This window comes from Bos grunniens, chromosome 6 (assembly GCF_055505025.1).
Source record: "Bos grunniens cultivar Pamir isolate PY7600 chromosome 6, Bosgru_T2T1.0, whole genome shotgun sequence".
NCBI classification, from domain to species: Eukaryota; Metazoa; Chordata; class Mammalia; order Artiodactyla; family Bovidae; genus Bos; species Bos grunniens.
Window position 1 is genome coordinate 22,506,179 of NC_141170.1, and position 16,826 is coordinate 22,523,004.

Consider the following 16,826-nt stretch of genomic DNA (forward strand, 5'->3'; position numbering starts at 1 on the left):
GGGTAGTATACTCATTTTCACTATATTGATTCTTCCAATCCATGAACACGGTATATTTCTCCTTCTATTAGTGTCCTCTTTGATTTCTTTCACCAGTGTTTTATAGTTTTCTATATATAGATCTTTAGTTTCTTTAGGTAGATATATTCCTAAGTATTTTATTCTTTCCGTTGCAATTGTGAATGGAATTGTTTCCTTAATTTCTCTATTTTCTCATCATTAGTGTATAGGAATGCAAGGGATTTCTGTGTGTTGATTTTATATCCTGCAACTTTACTATATTCATTGATTAGTTCCAGTAATTTTCTGGTGGAGTCTTTAGGGTTTTCTATGTAGAGGATCATGTCATCTGCAAACAGTGAGAGTTTTACTTCTTCTTTTCCAATTTGGATTCTTTTTATTTCTTTTTCTGCTCTGATTGCTGTGGCCAAAACTTCCAAAACTATGTTGAAGAGTAATGGTGAAAGTGGGCACCCTTGTCTTGTTCCTGACTTTAGAGGAAATGCTTTCAATTTTTCATCATTGAGGATAATGTTTGCTGTGGGTTTGTCATATATAGCTTTTATTATGTTGAGGTATGTTCCTTCTATTCCTGCTTTCTGGAGAGTTCTTATCATAAATGGATGTTGAATTTTGTCAAAGGCTTTCTGTGCATCTATTGAGATAATCATATGGTTTTTATTTTTCAATTTGTTAATGTGGTGTATTACATTGATTGATTTGTGGATATTGAAGAATCCTTGCATCCCTGGGATAAAGCCCACTTGTCATGGTGTATGATCTTTTTAATGTGTTTTTGGATTCTGATTGCTAGAATTTTGTTAAGGATTTTTGCATCTATGTTCATCAGTGATATTGGCCTGTAGTTTTTTTTTGTTTTGTTTTGTTTTGTTTTTTTTGTGGCATCTTTGTCAGGTTTTGGTATCAGGGTGATGGTGGCCTCATAGAATGAGTTTGGAAGTTTACCTTCCTCTGCAATTTTCTGGAAGAGTTTAAGTAGGATAGGTGTTAGCTCTTCTCTAAATTTTTGGTAGAATTCAGCTGTGAAGCCGTCTGGACCTGGGCTTTTGTTTGCTGGAAGATTTCTGATTACAGTTTCAATTTCCGTGCTTGTGATGAGTCTGTTAAGATTTTCTATTTCTTCCTGGTCCAGTTTTGGAAAGTTGTACTTTTCTAAGAATTTGTCCATTTCTTCCACGTTGTCCATTTTATTGGCATATAATTGTTGATAGTAATCTCTTATGATCCTTTGTATTTCTGTGTTGTCTGTTGTGATCTCTCCATTTTCATTTCTAATTTTATTGATTTGATTTTTCTCCCTTTGTTTCTTGATGAGTCTGGCTAATGGTTTGTCAATTTTATTTATCCTTTCAAAGAACCAGCTTTTGGCTTTGTTGATTTTTGCTATGGTCTCTTTTGTTTCTTTAGCATTTATTTCTGCCCTAATTTTTAAGATTTCTTTCCTTCTACTAACCCTGGGGTTCTTCATTTCTTCCTTTTCTAGTTGCTTTAGGTGTAGAGTTAGATTATTTATTTGACTTTTTTCTTGTTTCTTGAGGTATGCTTGTATTGCTATGAACTTTCCCCTTAGGACTGCTTTTACAGTGTCCCACAGGTTTTGGGTTGTTGTGTTTTCATTTTCATTCATTTCTATGCAAATTTTGATTTCTTTTTTGATTTCTTCTGTGATTTGTTGGTTATTCAGCAGCGTGTTGTTCAGCCTCCATATGTTGGAATTTTTAATAGTTTTTCTCCTGTAATTGAGATCTAATCTTACTGTATTGTGGTCAGAAAAAATGCTTGGAATTATTTAAATTTTTCTGAATTTACCAAGGCTAGCTTTATGGCCCAGGATGTGATCTATCCTGGAGAAGGTTTTGTGTGCACTTGAGAAAAAGGTGAAATTCATTGTTTTGGGATGAAATGTCCTATAGATATCAATTAGGTCTAACTGGTCTATTGTATCATTTAAAGTTTGTGTTTCCTTGTTAATTTTCTGTTCAGTTGATCTATCCATAGGTGTGAGTGGGGTATTAAAGTCTCCCACTATTATTGTGTTATTGTTAATTTCTCCTTTCATACTTGTTAGTATTTGTCTTACATATTGCGGTGCTCCTATGTTGGGTGCATATATATTTATAATTGTTATATCTTCTTCTTGGATTGATCCTTTGATTATGTAGTGACCTTGTCTCTTTTCACAGGCTTTGTTTTAAAGTCTATTTTATCTGATATGAGTATTGCTATTCCTGCTTTCTTTTGGTCCCTATTTGCGTGGAAAATCTTTTTCCAGCCCTTCACTTTCAGTCTGTATGTGTCCCCTGTTTTGAGGTGGGTCTCTTGTAGACAACACATATAGGGGTCTTGTTTTTGTATCCATTCAGTCTTTGTCTTTTGGTTGGGGCATTCAACCCATTTACGTTTAAGGTAATTATTGATAGGGCCACCCACTCCAGTACTCCTGCCTGGAAAATCCCATGGATGGAGGAGCCTGGTAGGCTGCAGTCCATGGGGTCACTGAGTCGGACACGACTAAGCAACTTCACTTTCACTTTTCACTTTCATGCACTGGAGAAGGAAATGGCAACCCACTCCAGTGTTCTTGGCTGGAGAATCCCAGGGATGGGGGAGCCTGGTGGGCTGCCGTCTATGGGGTCGCACAGAGTCAGACACGACTGAAGTAACTCAGCAGCAGCATGATCCCATTGCCATTTACTTTATTGTTTTGGGTTCGAATTTATACACCGTTTTTGTGTTTCCTGTCTAGAGAATATCCTTTAGTATTTTTTGGAGAGCTGGTTTGATGGTGCTGAATTCTCTCAGCTTTTGCTTGTCTGTGAAGCTTTTGATTTCTCCTTCATATTTGAATGAGATCCTTGCTGGGTACAATAATCTGGGCTGTAGGTTATTTTCTTTCATCACTTTAAGTATGTCTTGCCATTCCCTCCTGGCTTGGAGAGTTTCTATTGAAAGATCAGCTGTTATCCTTATGGGAATTCCCTTGTGTGTTATTTGTTGTTTTTCCCTTGCTGCTTTTAATATTTGTTCTCTGTGTTTGATCTTTGTTAATTTGATTAATATGTGTCTTGGGGTGTTTCGCCTTGGGTTTATCCTGTTTGGGACTCTCTGGGTTTCTTGGACTTGAGTGATTATTTCCTTCCCCATTTTAGGGAAGTTTTCAACTATTATCTCCTCAAGTATTTTCTCATGGTCTTTCTTTTTGTCTTCTTCTTCTGGGACCCCTATGATTCGAATGTTGTAGCATTTAATATTGTCCTGGAGGTCTCTGAGATTGTACTCATTTCTTTTGTTTTTCTTTTTTCCTCTCTGATTCATTTATTTCTACCATTCTATCTTCTAACTCACTAATCCTATCTTCTGCCTCTGTTATTCTACTATTTGTTGCCTCCAGAGTATTTTTGATCTCATTTATTGCATTATTCATTATATATTGACTCTCTTTTATTTCTTCTAGGTCCTTGTTAAACCTTTCTTGCATCTTCTCAATCCTTGTCTCCAGGCTATTTATCTGTGATTCCATTTTGATTTCAAGATTTTGGATCAATTTCACTATCATTATTCAGAATTCTTTATCAGGTAGATTCCTTATCTCTTCCTCTTTTGTTTGGTTTGGTGGGCATTTATCCTGTTCCTTTACCTGCTGGGTTTTCCTCTGTCTCTTCATCTTATTTAAATTGCTGAGTTTAGGGTGTCCTTTCTGTATTCTGGCAGTTTGTGGAGTTCTGTTTATTGTGGTGTTTCCTCACTGTGTGTGGGTTTGTACAGGTGGCTTGTCAAGGTTTCTTAGTTAGGGAAGCTTGTGTCGGTGTTCTGGTGGGTGGAGCTGGATTTCTTCTCTCTGGAGTGCAATGAAGTGTCCAGTAATGAGTTATGAGATGTCTACGGTTTTGGGGTGACTTTGGGCAGCCTGTATATTGGAGCTCAGGGCTGTGTTCCTGTGTTGGTGGAGAATTTGCTTGGTATGTCTTGCCCTGGAACTTGTTGGCCCTTGTGTGGTGCTTGGTTTCAGTGTAGGTATGGAGGCATTTGATGAGCTCCTGTCAATTAATGTTCCCTGGAATCAGGGTTTGTACTTAAGCCTCCTGCTTCCAGTTATCAGTCTTATTTTTACTGTAGTCTCAAAACTTCTCCTTCTATTCAGCACCATTGATAAAACATCTAGGTTAAAGATGAAAAGTTTCTCCACCATGAGGGTCACCCAGAGAGGTTCACAGTGTTACATGGAGAAGAGAAGAGGGAGGAGGGAGTTAGAGGTGACCCAAATGAGATGAGGTGGAATCAATAGAGGAGAAAGCGGGCTAACCAGTAATCACTTCCTTATGTGCACTACACAACTGGACCGCTCAGAGATGTTCACGGAGTTATACAGAGAAGAGAAGAGGGAGGAAGGAGACAGAGGTGGCCAGGAGGATAAAAGGAGGGAATGAAAAGGAGAAAGACAGATCCAGCCAGTAATCAGTTCCCTAAGTGTTCTCCACCATCTGGAACACACAGAAATTCACAGAGTTGGGTAGAGTAGAGAAGGGTTAGGGAGGAGACACAGGCGACCTGGTGGAAAAAAAGGAGAGTCTGAAGGGGGAGAGAGCAGTCAAGCCAGTAATCTCGCTCCCTAGTAAAAAATGGGTACTGAAGATTGGGTTCTTAAAGGTACAAAATTGGTAACAAATTCCTAAAAGCAAAAATTAAAAATCTAGAGTAGAGTTTAGAATTTCAAAAAATACAATGTTAAAGAAAAGAAGAAGGAAAAGAAACAGAGAAAAAGAAAAAAAAAGTCACAAAAATTATAAAGAAAATATAGGTACAAAATTGATAACAAATACCAAAAAGCAAAAGTTTAAAAATCTAGAATTTGGAATTTCAAAAATACAATTTTAAGGAAAAGAAGAAGAAAAAGAAAGAGAAAAAAATAAAAACAAACAAAGTCACAAAAATTATAAAGAAGATATAGGTACAAAATTGATAACAAATACCAAAAAGCATAAATTAAAAATCTAGAGTAGAGTTTGGAATTTCAGGAATACAATGTTAAAGAAAAGATGAAGAGAAAGAAAGAGAGAAAAAAAAAGTCACAAAAGTTATAAAAAATATATAGGTACAAAATTAATAACAAATACCAAAAAGCTAAAATTAAAAATCTAGAGCAGAGTTTGGAATTTCAAAAATACAATGTTAAAGAAAAGAAGAAAAGAAAAAAGAAAAAAAACAAGGTCACAGAAGTTATAAAAATTATACATATGAAGTTTGCTTTTTTTTTTTAAAAAAGGGTCTTTTTTCTTTTGCAAAGTAATAGTAGGTTATAAAAGTGAAAATTAAAGGAGTAATAGAGGACTTAAAAAAATTTTTTAATTAAAAAAAAAAAGAAAGAAACAATGATTGTAAAAATAGTAAAAAATATATAGGACTTTCTCTGATGTTGTGGGTATTGTGGGTTCAGTTCATTTTCGGCTAGTTCCTTGGTTCGGCTTATATTTCTCAAGATCTATAGGCCCCTTCCTATGTCAGTACTAACCACGGGGTTTTAATCTATTGCCTGTCACTTCCAAGGCGGTTCCCTCTGTTATAGCTTCTTCTGTTTGCTGGTCTCTTCAGTGTCTGATTTCTGCCCTGATACAAAGGGGGCAGTGGTGGACACCTTTTTTTTTTTTTTTTTTTTAAGACTCACTTGTTCAATCGTGCTGTGGGGAGGGAGGGACGCTGCAAATAAATAAGACTGGTGTGTGCTCGCAGTGCCTCAGCCACACTGGGCCTGCCCCCGCTCATGGCGCGTGTAGCCTCCCTGCCCCCACTGCTCAGGCTCTAGGTTGCTCCTCCGGGAACCATCCGCGGCTGGCCCTGGGCTGCTTGCGCCTCCCAGGTCTAAGCCGCTCAGGTTCAGGCACTCGGGTAGTCCTCAGAGGCACAGCCTCGGTTGGGCCTGCGTTTTGTGCCCTTCCCAGGTCCGAGCAGCTCAGACAAGAAAGACAAGTCATATACTTGTCTTTCAATGATGGCGAGCGCGGTTGCTGCGACTTATCACCTCCCCACCACTCGGTTATCTGGATGTACAACTGGCGCACCTTCTCAGGCAGATGTTGACTGTCCAGAACCCCAAGAAGTTTTAGTTAGCAAAGAAGCCTGCTTACAGTTTTGTAGATAATGTCTCTTTGGGGCTGCAATTGCCCCCTTCCGGCTCTGGCTGCCTGTCACTGGAGGGGTACGTTCTGCAGCCAGCTATCTCTGTACAGTCCTTTGTTCCGTGCACGGGCCTGGCGGTGTCTTAGGTTAGGGCTGGCTTTTCGCATGGTAGATATCCCACAGTCTGGTTTGCCAGCCCAAATTATTTCACTCAGGTAGCGCTCGGGGTATTCAGGCCAGATCCTTACTCTAAGTGATTCAGCCCACACTGTGCCTCCCTGCCCAGCCCCCGCTTGCTAGTGGTGGGTGCAGGTGTCTGCGCTGCTTCTCTGCTGGGGGAGTTACCGTAGGGCTCATAATCTGTGGGTTTTAATTGTTTATGTATTTTTCCTCCCTGTTATGTTGCCCTCTGTGCTTCCAAAGCTCAGCACAGACTCAGCAGTGAGAATGTTTCCTGGTGTTTGGAAACCTCTCTTTAAGACTCCCTTCCCAGGACGGAACTCCGTCCCTCCCTCTTTTGTCTCTTTTTTTGTCTTTTATATTTTTTCCTACCTCCTTTCGAAGACAATGGGTTGCTTTTCTGGGTGCCTGATGTCCTCTGCTGGCATTCAGAAGTTGTTTTGTGGAATTTACTCGGCGTTTAAATGTTCTTTTGATGAATTTGTCGGGGAGAAAGTGTTCTCCCCGTCCTATTCCTCCACCATCTTAGCTCCTCCCCTCTTGCCTAACTTCTATGGCTAGGATTTTCAATACTATGTTTAAGAGAAGTAGTGAGAGCGGGCATCCCTATTTTATACCTCATCGTAGAAAAAAGTTTTCAACTTTCACCATGAGTTTGATGATAACTGTGGGTTTGTCATATATTGCCTTTATTATGTTGAGGTATATTCCCTCTGTACTCACATTGTTGAAGGCTTTTTATTATTATAACTGGATGCTGGATTTTCTCAAAAGTTTCTCCTGCATCAATTGGTATTATCATATGATTTTTATCCTTCATTTTATTAACATGACATATCACAGTAATTTATCTGCAGATGTTAAACAATCCTTGCATCCCTGAAACAAATCTCACTTGATCATGGCATATGATCCTTTTAATACATCATTAAATTTGGTTTATTAACATTTTGGTGAGAGATACTGGCCTATAATTTTGTTTTTGTGTGCTTTGTTGGCCTTCTAAAGTGAATTTGGAAGCATTCTCTCCTCTTCATTTTTTTAGAAGAGTTTGAGAATCTCGGAAGTCTTTGAAAGTTTGGTAGAATTCAACAGTGAAGCAACCTGGTCCTGCACTTTCATTTCGGGGTAGATTTTTGATCACTGTTTCAATCACTCTACTAATAATTAGTCTATTTAGACTTTGTTTCTTCATGATTAAGTCTTGGAAGATTGTATGTTCCTAGGAATTTATCCATTTCTTCTACTTGTCCAATTGGTTAGTGTATAATTATTCATTGTAGTCTATTATAATACTTTGTATCTTTTGCACACATTGGTGGGAAATGATGCTTGGAATCATTTCCAGATGGTTGGAAAAGATGCTTGAAATGATTTAAATCTTCTTAAATTGATTGAGACTTGTGGAGCTTAACATATGAGCCTTCCTAGAGAATGTTCTGTGTACCTTTGAGAAAAATGTATTCTCCTTTTGGGGGATGGAATATTCTTTATGTGTCTATTAAATTTATCTTGTCCAATGTGACATTGACAATGCCTTATTAACTTCCTGTTTGGATGATATATCCATTAACATAACTAGGGTGCTAAAGTTCTCTATTACTATATTGCTGTCAGTTTCTCCCTTTAGGTCTACTAATACTTGCTTGATATATTTAGCTGCTCCTATGTTGAGTGAATCAGTTCAGTTAAGTTGCTCAGTTGTGTCTAATTCTTTGTGACTCTGGACTGTAGCACATCAGGCTTCCCTCCCATTACCAACTCCCAAGGCCTGTTCAAATTCATATCCATTGAATTGGTGATGTGATCCAATGATCTCATCCTCTGTCGTTCCGTTCTCCTCTTGCCTTCAATCTTTCCCAGCATCAGGGTCTTTTCCAATGAGTCAGTTCTTCACATCAGGTGGTCAAAGTATTGGAGTTTCAACTTCAGGATCAGTCTTTCCAATGAATATTCAGGACTGATTTCCTTTAGGATGGACTGTTGGATTTCCTTGCAGTCAAAGGGACTCTCAAGAGTCTTCTCCAACACCACAGTTCAAAAGCATCAATTCTTTGACGCTCAGCTTTCCTTATAGCCCAACTCTCACATCTATACATGACTACTGCAAAAAGCATACATTTAACTAGACAGACCTTTGTCAGCAAAGTAATGTCTCTGTGTTTTAATATGCTGTCTAGGTTGGTCATAGCTTTTCTTCCAAGGACCAAGCGTCTTAATTTTGTGGCTGCAGTCTCCATCTGCAGTGATTTAGTAGACCAAAGAAATTAAGTCTCTCACTGTTTCCCCTGTTTCCCCATCTATTTGCCATGAAGTGAAGGGACCAGATGCCATGATCTTAGTTTTCTGAACGTTGAGTTTTAGGCCAACTTTTTCAACCTCTTCTTTTAAGAGGCTCTTTAGTTCTTCTTCACTTTCTGCCATAAGGGTGGTATCATCTGCATATTGATTCCACCTTGTGCTTCACCCAGCTCGGCATTTTGCATGATGTGCTCTGCATATAAGTTAAATAAGCAGAGTGACAATATATAGCCTTAACATACTCCTTTCCCAATTTGGAACCAGTCTGTTGTTTCATATCCAGTTCTAATTGTTGCTTCTTGACCTGCATACAGATTTCTCAGGAGGCAGGTAAGGTGATCTGGTACTCCCATCTCTTGAAGAATTTTCCACAGTTTCTTGTCATCCACACAGTCAAAGGCTTTGGCGTAGTCAATAAAGCAAAGTAGATGTTTTTTGGAAGTCTCTTGCTTTTTCAGTGATCCAACAGATGTTGGCAATCTGATCCCTGGTTCCTCTGCCTTTTCTAAATCAAGCTTGAAAATCTGGAAGTTCATGGTTCACATACTACTGATGCTTGGCTTGGAGAATCTTGAGCATTACTTTGCTAGCATGTGAGATAAGTGCAATTGTGTGGTAGTTTGAGCATTCTTTGGCATTGCCTATCTTTGGAATTGGAATGAAAACTGACCTTTTCCAGTCCTGTAGCCACTCTTGAGTTTTCAAAATTTGCTGGCATACTGAGTGAAGCACTTTCACAGCATCATCTTTGGGGATTTGAAATAGCTCATCTGGAATTCCATCATCTCCACTAGCTTTATTCATAGTGATGCTTCCAAGGACTACTTGACTTCACATTCCAGGATGTCTGGCTCTAAGTGAGTGAACGTACCATCGTGGTTATCTGGGTCATGAAGATCTTTTTTGTATAGTTGATCTGTGTATTCTTGCCACCTCTTCTTAATATCTTCTGCTTCTGTTAGTTCCATACCATTTCTGTCCTTTATTGTGCCCATCTTTGCATGAAATGTTCCCTTGGTATCTCTAATTTTCTTGAAGATATCTCTAGTCTTTCCCATTCCATTGTTTTCTTCTATTTCTTTGCATTGATCACTGAGGAAGGCTTTCTTATCTTTCCTTGCTATTTTTTGGAACTCTGCATTCAGATAGGTATATCTGTCCTTTTCTCCTCTGCCTTTAGCTCCTCTTCTTTTCTCAGCTATTTGTAAGGCCTCCTCAGACAATCATTTTGCCTTTTTGTATTTCTTTTCTTGGGGATGGTCTTGATCACTGCCTCCTGTATAATGTCATGAACCTCCATCCATAGTTCTTCAGGGACTCTGTCTATGAGATCTAAACCCTTGAATCTATTTGTCACTTCCACTATATAATCATAAGGGATTTGATTTAGCTCATACCTGAATGGTCTAGTGGTTTTCCCTACTTTCTCAATTTCCAAGGGAAACCATTCAATATCACAGTAATCCAAGTCTATGCCTCAACCAGTAATGCTGAAAAAGCTGAAGTTGAATGATTCTATGAAGACCTACAAGACCTTCTAGAACTAACACCCAAAAAAGATGTCCTTTTCATCAGAGGGGACTAGCATGCTAAAGTAGGAAGTCAAGAGATATCTGGAGTAACAGGCAAATTTGGCCTAGGAGTACAGAATGAAGCAGGGCAAAGGCTAATAGAGTTGTGCCAAAAGAACGCACTGGTCATAGCAAACACCCTCTTCCAACAACACAAAATATGACTCTACACATGGACATCACCAGATGGTCAATATCGAAGTCAGATTGATTATATTCTTTGTGGCCAAAGATGGGGAAGGTCTATATAGTCAGCAAAAACAAAACTTGGAGCTGACTGTGGCTCAGATTATGTTGGGTGAATAAATATTTCCAAATGTTATATCTTCTTGTTGGATTGACCCCTTAATCATTATGTAATGATCATCTTTATCTTTTATTACTGTCTTTGTTTTAAATGGCGACCCACTCCAGTATTCTTGCCTGGAAAATCCCATGGGTGGAGGAGTTTGGCAGGCTACAGTCCATGGGGTCACAAAGAGTCGGACACGACTGAGTGACTTCACTCTCACTTTGTTTTAAAGCCTATTTTGCCTGATGTAAATTTAGCTACCTCAGCCTTCTTTGCTCTCTACCTATATGAAACATCTTTTTTCCATCATTTTACTTTCAGTCTGTGTGTGTGCTTACATCTGAAGTGAGTGTCTTACAGGGAGCAAATACAGGGTCTTATTTTTTATCCATTTGGTCACTTACTTTGATTGGAGAATTAAGCCCATTTACATTTCTCTTAATTGTTTTCTGGCTGTTTTGTAGTTCCTCTCTGTTTATTCTTCTCTTGTTCTCCTCCCTTACAGTTTGATGATCTTCTTTAGTGTTATGCTTAGAACTCATTCTCATTATTTCTTGGTATGTACTGTCCATTTTTCATTTGTATTTACCAAGAGGTTCATACTTAATAGCCTATGTATGTATGTATGCATATACATGTATGTGTATGTTTGTGTGTGTGTATGAGTGTGTGAGTACCATTCTATTTTAAGTTCTTGGCAATTTAAGTTTGAACACATTCTAAAATTGTATATTTTTACTCTTCTCCCACATTTTATGTTTTTGATATCACATATTACAGCTTTTTATTCTATATAACATTATTATAGTTGCAGCTATTTTTATTACTTTTGCCTTTTACCCTTTGTACTAGCTCTATAAGTAATCAATCCCCTACCTTTACTACATAGTTACCTTTACCAGCGAGATATTCATAAACATATGTTTTCTTGATACTAATCAGTGTCCTTATTTTTTACCCTAAGGAAGTCCCCTTAACATTTCTTGCAAGGCCAGTTTAGTGGTAATGAATACCTTTACTTTTTGCTTGTCTGGAAAATATCTCCCTTCAATTCTGAATGATAATCTGACAAGGCAGATTATTCTTCTTTGAAATTTTTTCGTTTCAGCTCATTGAATATGTCACATCACTCCTTTCTGGCTTACAAAGTTTCTGCTGAAAATCTAAGAGTCATTGGGAGATTCTTTTGTATATAACAAGTGTGTGTGTGTTTTTTTTTTTTTTTCCTTACTCTTTTAAGATTCACTCTTGAACTCTGACATTTTAATCATAATGCATCTTGGTGTAAATCTTTCTGGGTTCCTCTTACTTGGAACTCTCTGGGCTTTCTGGATCTGGATTGTATTTCCTTCCCATGTTAGGGAAATTTTCAGCCATTATTTTCTTCAAATAAGTTTTCTACCCCCTTTCTCTCTTTCTTCTGGAATTCCTATAATGTAAATGTTGTTCTGCTTCATGTTGTCTCATAGGTCTCTTAAGATACCTTCACTTTTAAACAATTTTTTTGCTATTCTGTTTGGATGAGTTCCACTGGCCAGCCTTCCAGGTCCCTGATCCTTTCTGCTAGTTCATCTGGTCTTCTGATGAACGCCTCTAGCATATTTTTCAGCACAGTTATTATATTCTGTAATTCAACTTCAACTTCCATTTGTTACTTTCTTATATTTTCTCTTTGTTGAAGGTCTCATCTTTATGACCATTACTTTGAACTCTTTCAGTTCAGTTCAGTCGCTCAGTTGTGTCCAACTCTTTGCGACCCCATGAATCGCAGCATGCCAGGCCTCCCTGTCCATCACCAACTCCCGAAGTTCACTCAGACTCACGTCCAGCGAGTCAGTGATGCCATCCAGCCATCTCACCCTCTGTAGTCCCCTTCTCCTCCTGCCCCCAATCCCTCCCAGCATCAGGGTCTTTTCCAATGAGTCAACTCTTTACATGAGGTGGCCAAAGTACTGGAGTTTCAGCTTTAGCATCATTTCTTCCAAAGAAATCCCAGGGATAAGCTAAATTATTTATCTGCATTTAATTTAAGGGTTTTTTTTTCCTGGGATTTTATCTTATTGTTTCATTTGGAACATATTCCTCTGTTTCCTCATTTGTTTGACTCTCCATGTTTGCTTCTATATACTTGGGGGTGGTGGGGAGGACTCCTTCCCTCCTATTTGAAGAAGTGGCCTTGTGTAAGAAATGAACCTTATCATTCAACCTTGCCCTAGTTCTTAGTTGTCTCTTGAACCTTTGTGATTGTTTAAGCAGCCTGATTTATTCTTGATAGGTCCTAGTTATTGAGGGTGTGCCAAGACTTGTTAGCATTCCAGACAGAGAGATCTCAGTTAGAACCTCTTTTCAGGCTGATAAGCCAGACCCTCAGGCAGCAGCTTTTAAAGCAGATACACACATGCTGTCTTGTGGAACCTCAAAGATAAACCCTGCTGGCCTCCTGAGCATGTGATCTGGATGTGTCTTCTTGAAGAAAGGTACAAAAATCAGGGGTCCAGGCAAGTGTATCAACTCCTTTCTGGGAGTACTGGCAAGCTGTAGCAAGGCCAAAGTGTTAGTCACTCAGTCGTCTCCGACTCTTTGTGACCCCATGGACTGTAGCCCACCAGGCTCCTCTCTCCATGGAATTCTCCAGGCAAGAATACTGGAATGGCTTGCCATTTCCTTCTCCAGCAAGGCCATAGGAGAGTGGAAAGATGGTTCCTCCAGCCCACATAACCTCAGAGCAACTCAGTAGATCAGATCAGATCAGTCGCTCAGTCATGTCCGACTCTTTGTGACCCCATGAATCGCAGCATGCCAGGCCTCCCTGTCCATCACCAACTCCCGGAGTTCACTCAGACTCACGTCCAGCGAGTCAGTGATGCCATCCAGCCATCTCATCCTCTGTCGTCCCCTTCTCCTCTTGCCCACAATCCCTCCCAGCATCAGAGTCTTTTCCAATGAGTCAACTCTTCGCATGAGGTGGCCAAAGTATTGGAGTTTCAGCTTTAGTATCATTCCTTCCACAGAAATCCCAGGGCTGATCTCCTTCAGAGTGGACTGGTTGGATCTCCTTGCAGTCCAAGGGACTCTCAAGAGTCTTCTGCAACACCACAGTTCAAAAGCATCAATTCTTCAGTGCTCAGCCTTCTTCACAATCCAACTCTCACATCCATACATGACCACAGGAAAAACCATAGCCTTGACTAGATGAACCTTTGTGGGCAAAGTAATGTCTCTGCTTTTGAATATGCTATCTAGGTTGGTCATAACTTTCCTTCCAAGGAGTAAGCGTCTTTTAATTTCATGGCTACAATCACCATCTGCAGTGATTTTGGAGCCCAGAAAAAGTCTGACACTGTTTCCACTGTTTCCCCATCTATTTCCCATGAAGTGATGGGACCGGATGCCATGATCCTCGTTTTCTGAATGTTGAGCTTTAAGTCAACTTTTTCACTCTCCACTTTCACTTTCATCAAGAGGATTTTTAGTTCCTCTTCACTTTCTGCCAAGGGTGGTGTCAGTAGCCTTTAGATATGTGGAAAACCTGAAGCCTATTGCTCTGGCTGAAGCTCCGGTAGGCCTTTTTCACAGGATGACTGGGGACGTGTTTAAGTCTACTGTCTGTGCAAAGCCTGACAAGAACTGTCTCTCTGATTGTTTTCAGTTCTGCAGGGACCAAAAGTGTACAACCTGATGCCACCAGAGCCAGGTGCTCAACAAGACTTCTCTGTGTGAATTGTGTACCCCACATACTTTAACTGAACAAGAGGAGAGTGGGGCGAGTGTGCTCCTGCTGACTTTAGCAGGTCCGTGATTAAGCATGAAGCTGGGGCACACCCACCAGCTTTTGTGGGACTGCAGGAGAGTCTGGGACCAGGTCACACCCACTGTTGCTAGAAGGATAGACGAAGAACACAGAAATGGCACCCACTGCCACTTCTGTTCCCAGAGAGGGTGCCAATAGGCACCTGCCCCTCCAACAGATGTTTTAAGATTAGCAAATGAATCTCCTTCACATATGGTCTATGTGCTTTTCCAATTGCTGTTTTTATGCTGGGTCCCAGGGTGAGTGACTCTATGTGTGAGTCCTTTAGGGGTGAAATATCTGTACCCTATACCCCAGTGGGCCTCTTTAATATGTCCTGTTTGTTTTCAAAGCCATACCTTTTGGGGGCTCCTCCTATGGTGCAGGTTCCAAGGGTTGGGGTGCTTGATATTGAGCATGAACACCTGGCTCTTCAGAAAGAAACTCTGTGTTTGTAAGACTTCCTCCTGATTGTGGAAGGGTGGAATTCTTGTGAGATATCTCTGCTTCTCCTACTGCCTTGATGTAACCCTTTTAACCTTTGTTGGAGAGGACCATTAAGCTAGTTTTAAGGTCTTTTTTAGACGGAATTGTTCAAAACATAGATGTAGATTTAGTATGTCTGCGGGAGGGGATAAGTCTTCAGGATTTTCCTAAACTGCCATCTTGAACTGGCCATCAGAAAATGGTTTTAAATTCAATTTGAATACATATATTCTTCATCCCACCCTACCATGTCAAAGAAGAAATGTGAATTTGTCTCAGATTGTTTGTTTTTTATAGATGAAAAGGGAATTATTTAATACCTTATTAACCTTAAGTATTCAGAAACTGACTTTAAATTTATTGCCCCATCTAGGAAATTTATTGGAGAAGGCAATGGCACCCCACTCCAGTACTCTTGCCTGGAGAGTCCCATGAACAGAGGAGCCTGGTAAGCTGCAGTCCATGGGGTCGCTAAGAGTCGGACATGACTGAGCAACTTCACTTTCACTTTTCACTTTCATGCATTGGAGAAGGAAATGGCAACCAACTCCAGTATTCATGCCTGGAGAATCACAGGGAGAGGGGAGCCTGGTAGGTTGCCATCTATGGGGTCGCACAGAGTCCGACACGACTGAAGCGACTTAGCAGCAGCAGCAGCAGGAAATTTCTAGATAGAAAACATTTTTCTAATTACAATCACTTTCTTATTTCCATTTTTAAAATAAGGAGTATTATTTATTAAGTCAGTAACCTCACTTCTCAGCTTTTGGAAAAGATTTATAATTCAGTAAGTTAAATGTATATATAATAAAATAATATTTATCAGATAAATTAGGTACTCAAACATTATTGTTCAAATAAACACATTTTTCCTACTCTCAGTACTCAGCATGTTCCTTTGCTTAATGAAAATAGTGATAATATAAAATTGGAGAAACTTGAGACAGCCACAACGTGGTGAAAAGTTAAATGTTTTTCCAGCTATATTGAGATATAACTGAATACTAACATTGTGTAAGTTTAAGGTATATAACACGTTGATTTAATATACTTGATATTGCAAAATGATTACCACTACAGTGTTAGCTAACACCTGCACTATATCACATATTTCCACTATATTATAGTGAGAACATTTAAGATCTACTCTCACAGCAACTTGCTAGTATGCAATACAGTATCACAAAATGTAATCACTATACTGTACCTGAGATCCCCAGAACTTGTTCATTAAATTTCAACTTTGATTTCAAAATATTCATTAATTTAATTAAATTTATATTTTAAATTTATTCATTTAATTAAACTTCCATTTTAAAATCATAACTTTAAATGGTCAAAATATATTTTAAGTAGTAAAAAGAATGATTTATAATAAAATCTTTTAATACTAGAAAAATTTTAATAGCAAAAAATTTTTGGTTCTAACATAGCTTATAACCAACCTCTTTTTAGTAGTTCACTGACTGAAACAAAATTTCTAATTTTTTTGAACAAGCGGGGACCTTTCCATTTTACTCCAAAAGGGCAGAAAATATATAAATAAAAGAGATATTCCATGAGAAACAGTTCACCTCCCTAAAGAAATAGCACCTTAGATTCTTTTTTAAAGATGGGATGATTTAAACCTATCAGAAATTATAAATAAGTTAAACCTTATATCCCTTTCCAAAGGATTAATGATACTGGCCTTAGACCCATTTTATGGAATTTGTTTTGTAGAAATCTGTTTTTGGTTTTGGGAATTCACACATCTCTACCTTCTGCCTAGAATATTCTTTACCCAGAGCCTTACCTGGCTAGCCCCTACTCAGCTGTCAGGTCTGAACTTGACTGTATCTCCCTCTTTGCTCAGGCTTCCCTGACCTCACAGCATTTTGATTAGAGGAGCTTCCTGTGGATTCTGCAATTCTCTTATTTATTCTTTTTGTAACCATCTATTTGCTTATCTCTAACCCCTAAACAATGTTAAGTTCCTTGTGGGCAGGAACTGATTATCTTCTTCAGGAATGAACTTTAGGAAAGCATAGTTTTCAAGAATCAATTAATCACATCAGTCACTCTCATGTAG

At 38.9% G+C, this 16,826-nt stretch overlaps 1 protein-coding gene across 11 annotated transcripts in view; it reads right to left on the reverse strand.

The window, feature by feature from the left end:
• Positions 1–16,826, reverse strand: part of CFAP299 (cilia and flagella associated protein 299) — a 717,854-nt gene that overhangs the window by 567,971 nt on the left and 133,057 nt on the right. The window contains exon 3 of one of the 11 annotated variants that reach the window (XM_086407559.1): positions 15,093–15,422. The exons of the other annotated variants lie outside the window; for them this stretch is intronic. Within the exon in view, the coding sequence (XP_086263685.1) occupies positions 15,359–15,422 (64 nt within the window). The 3' untranslated portion in view covers positions 15,093–15,358. Of the gene's footprint in view, positions 1–15,092; positions 15,423–16,826 lie in introns of those variants that run through there. 11 annotated transcript variants of the gene reach the window in all.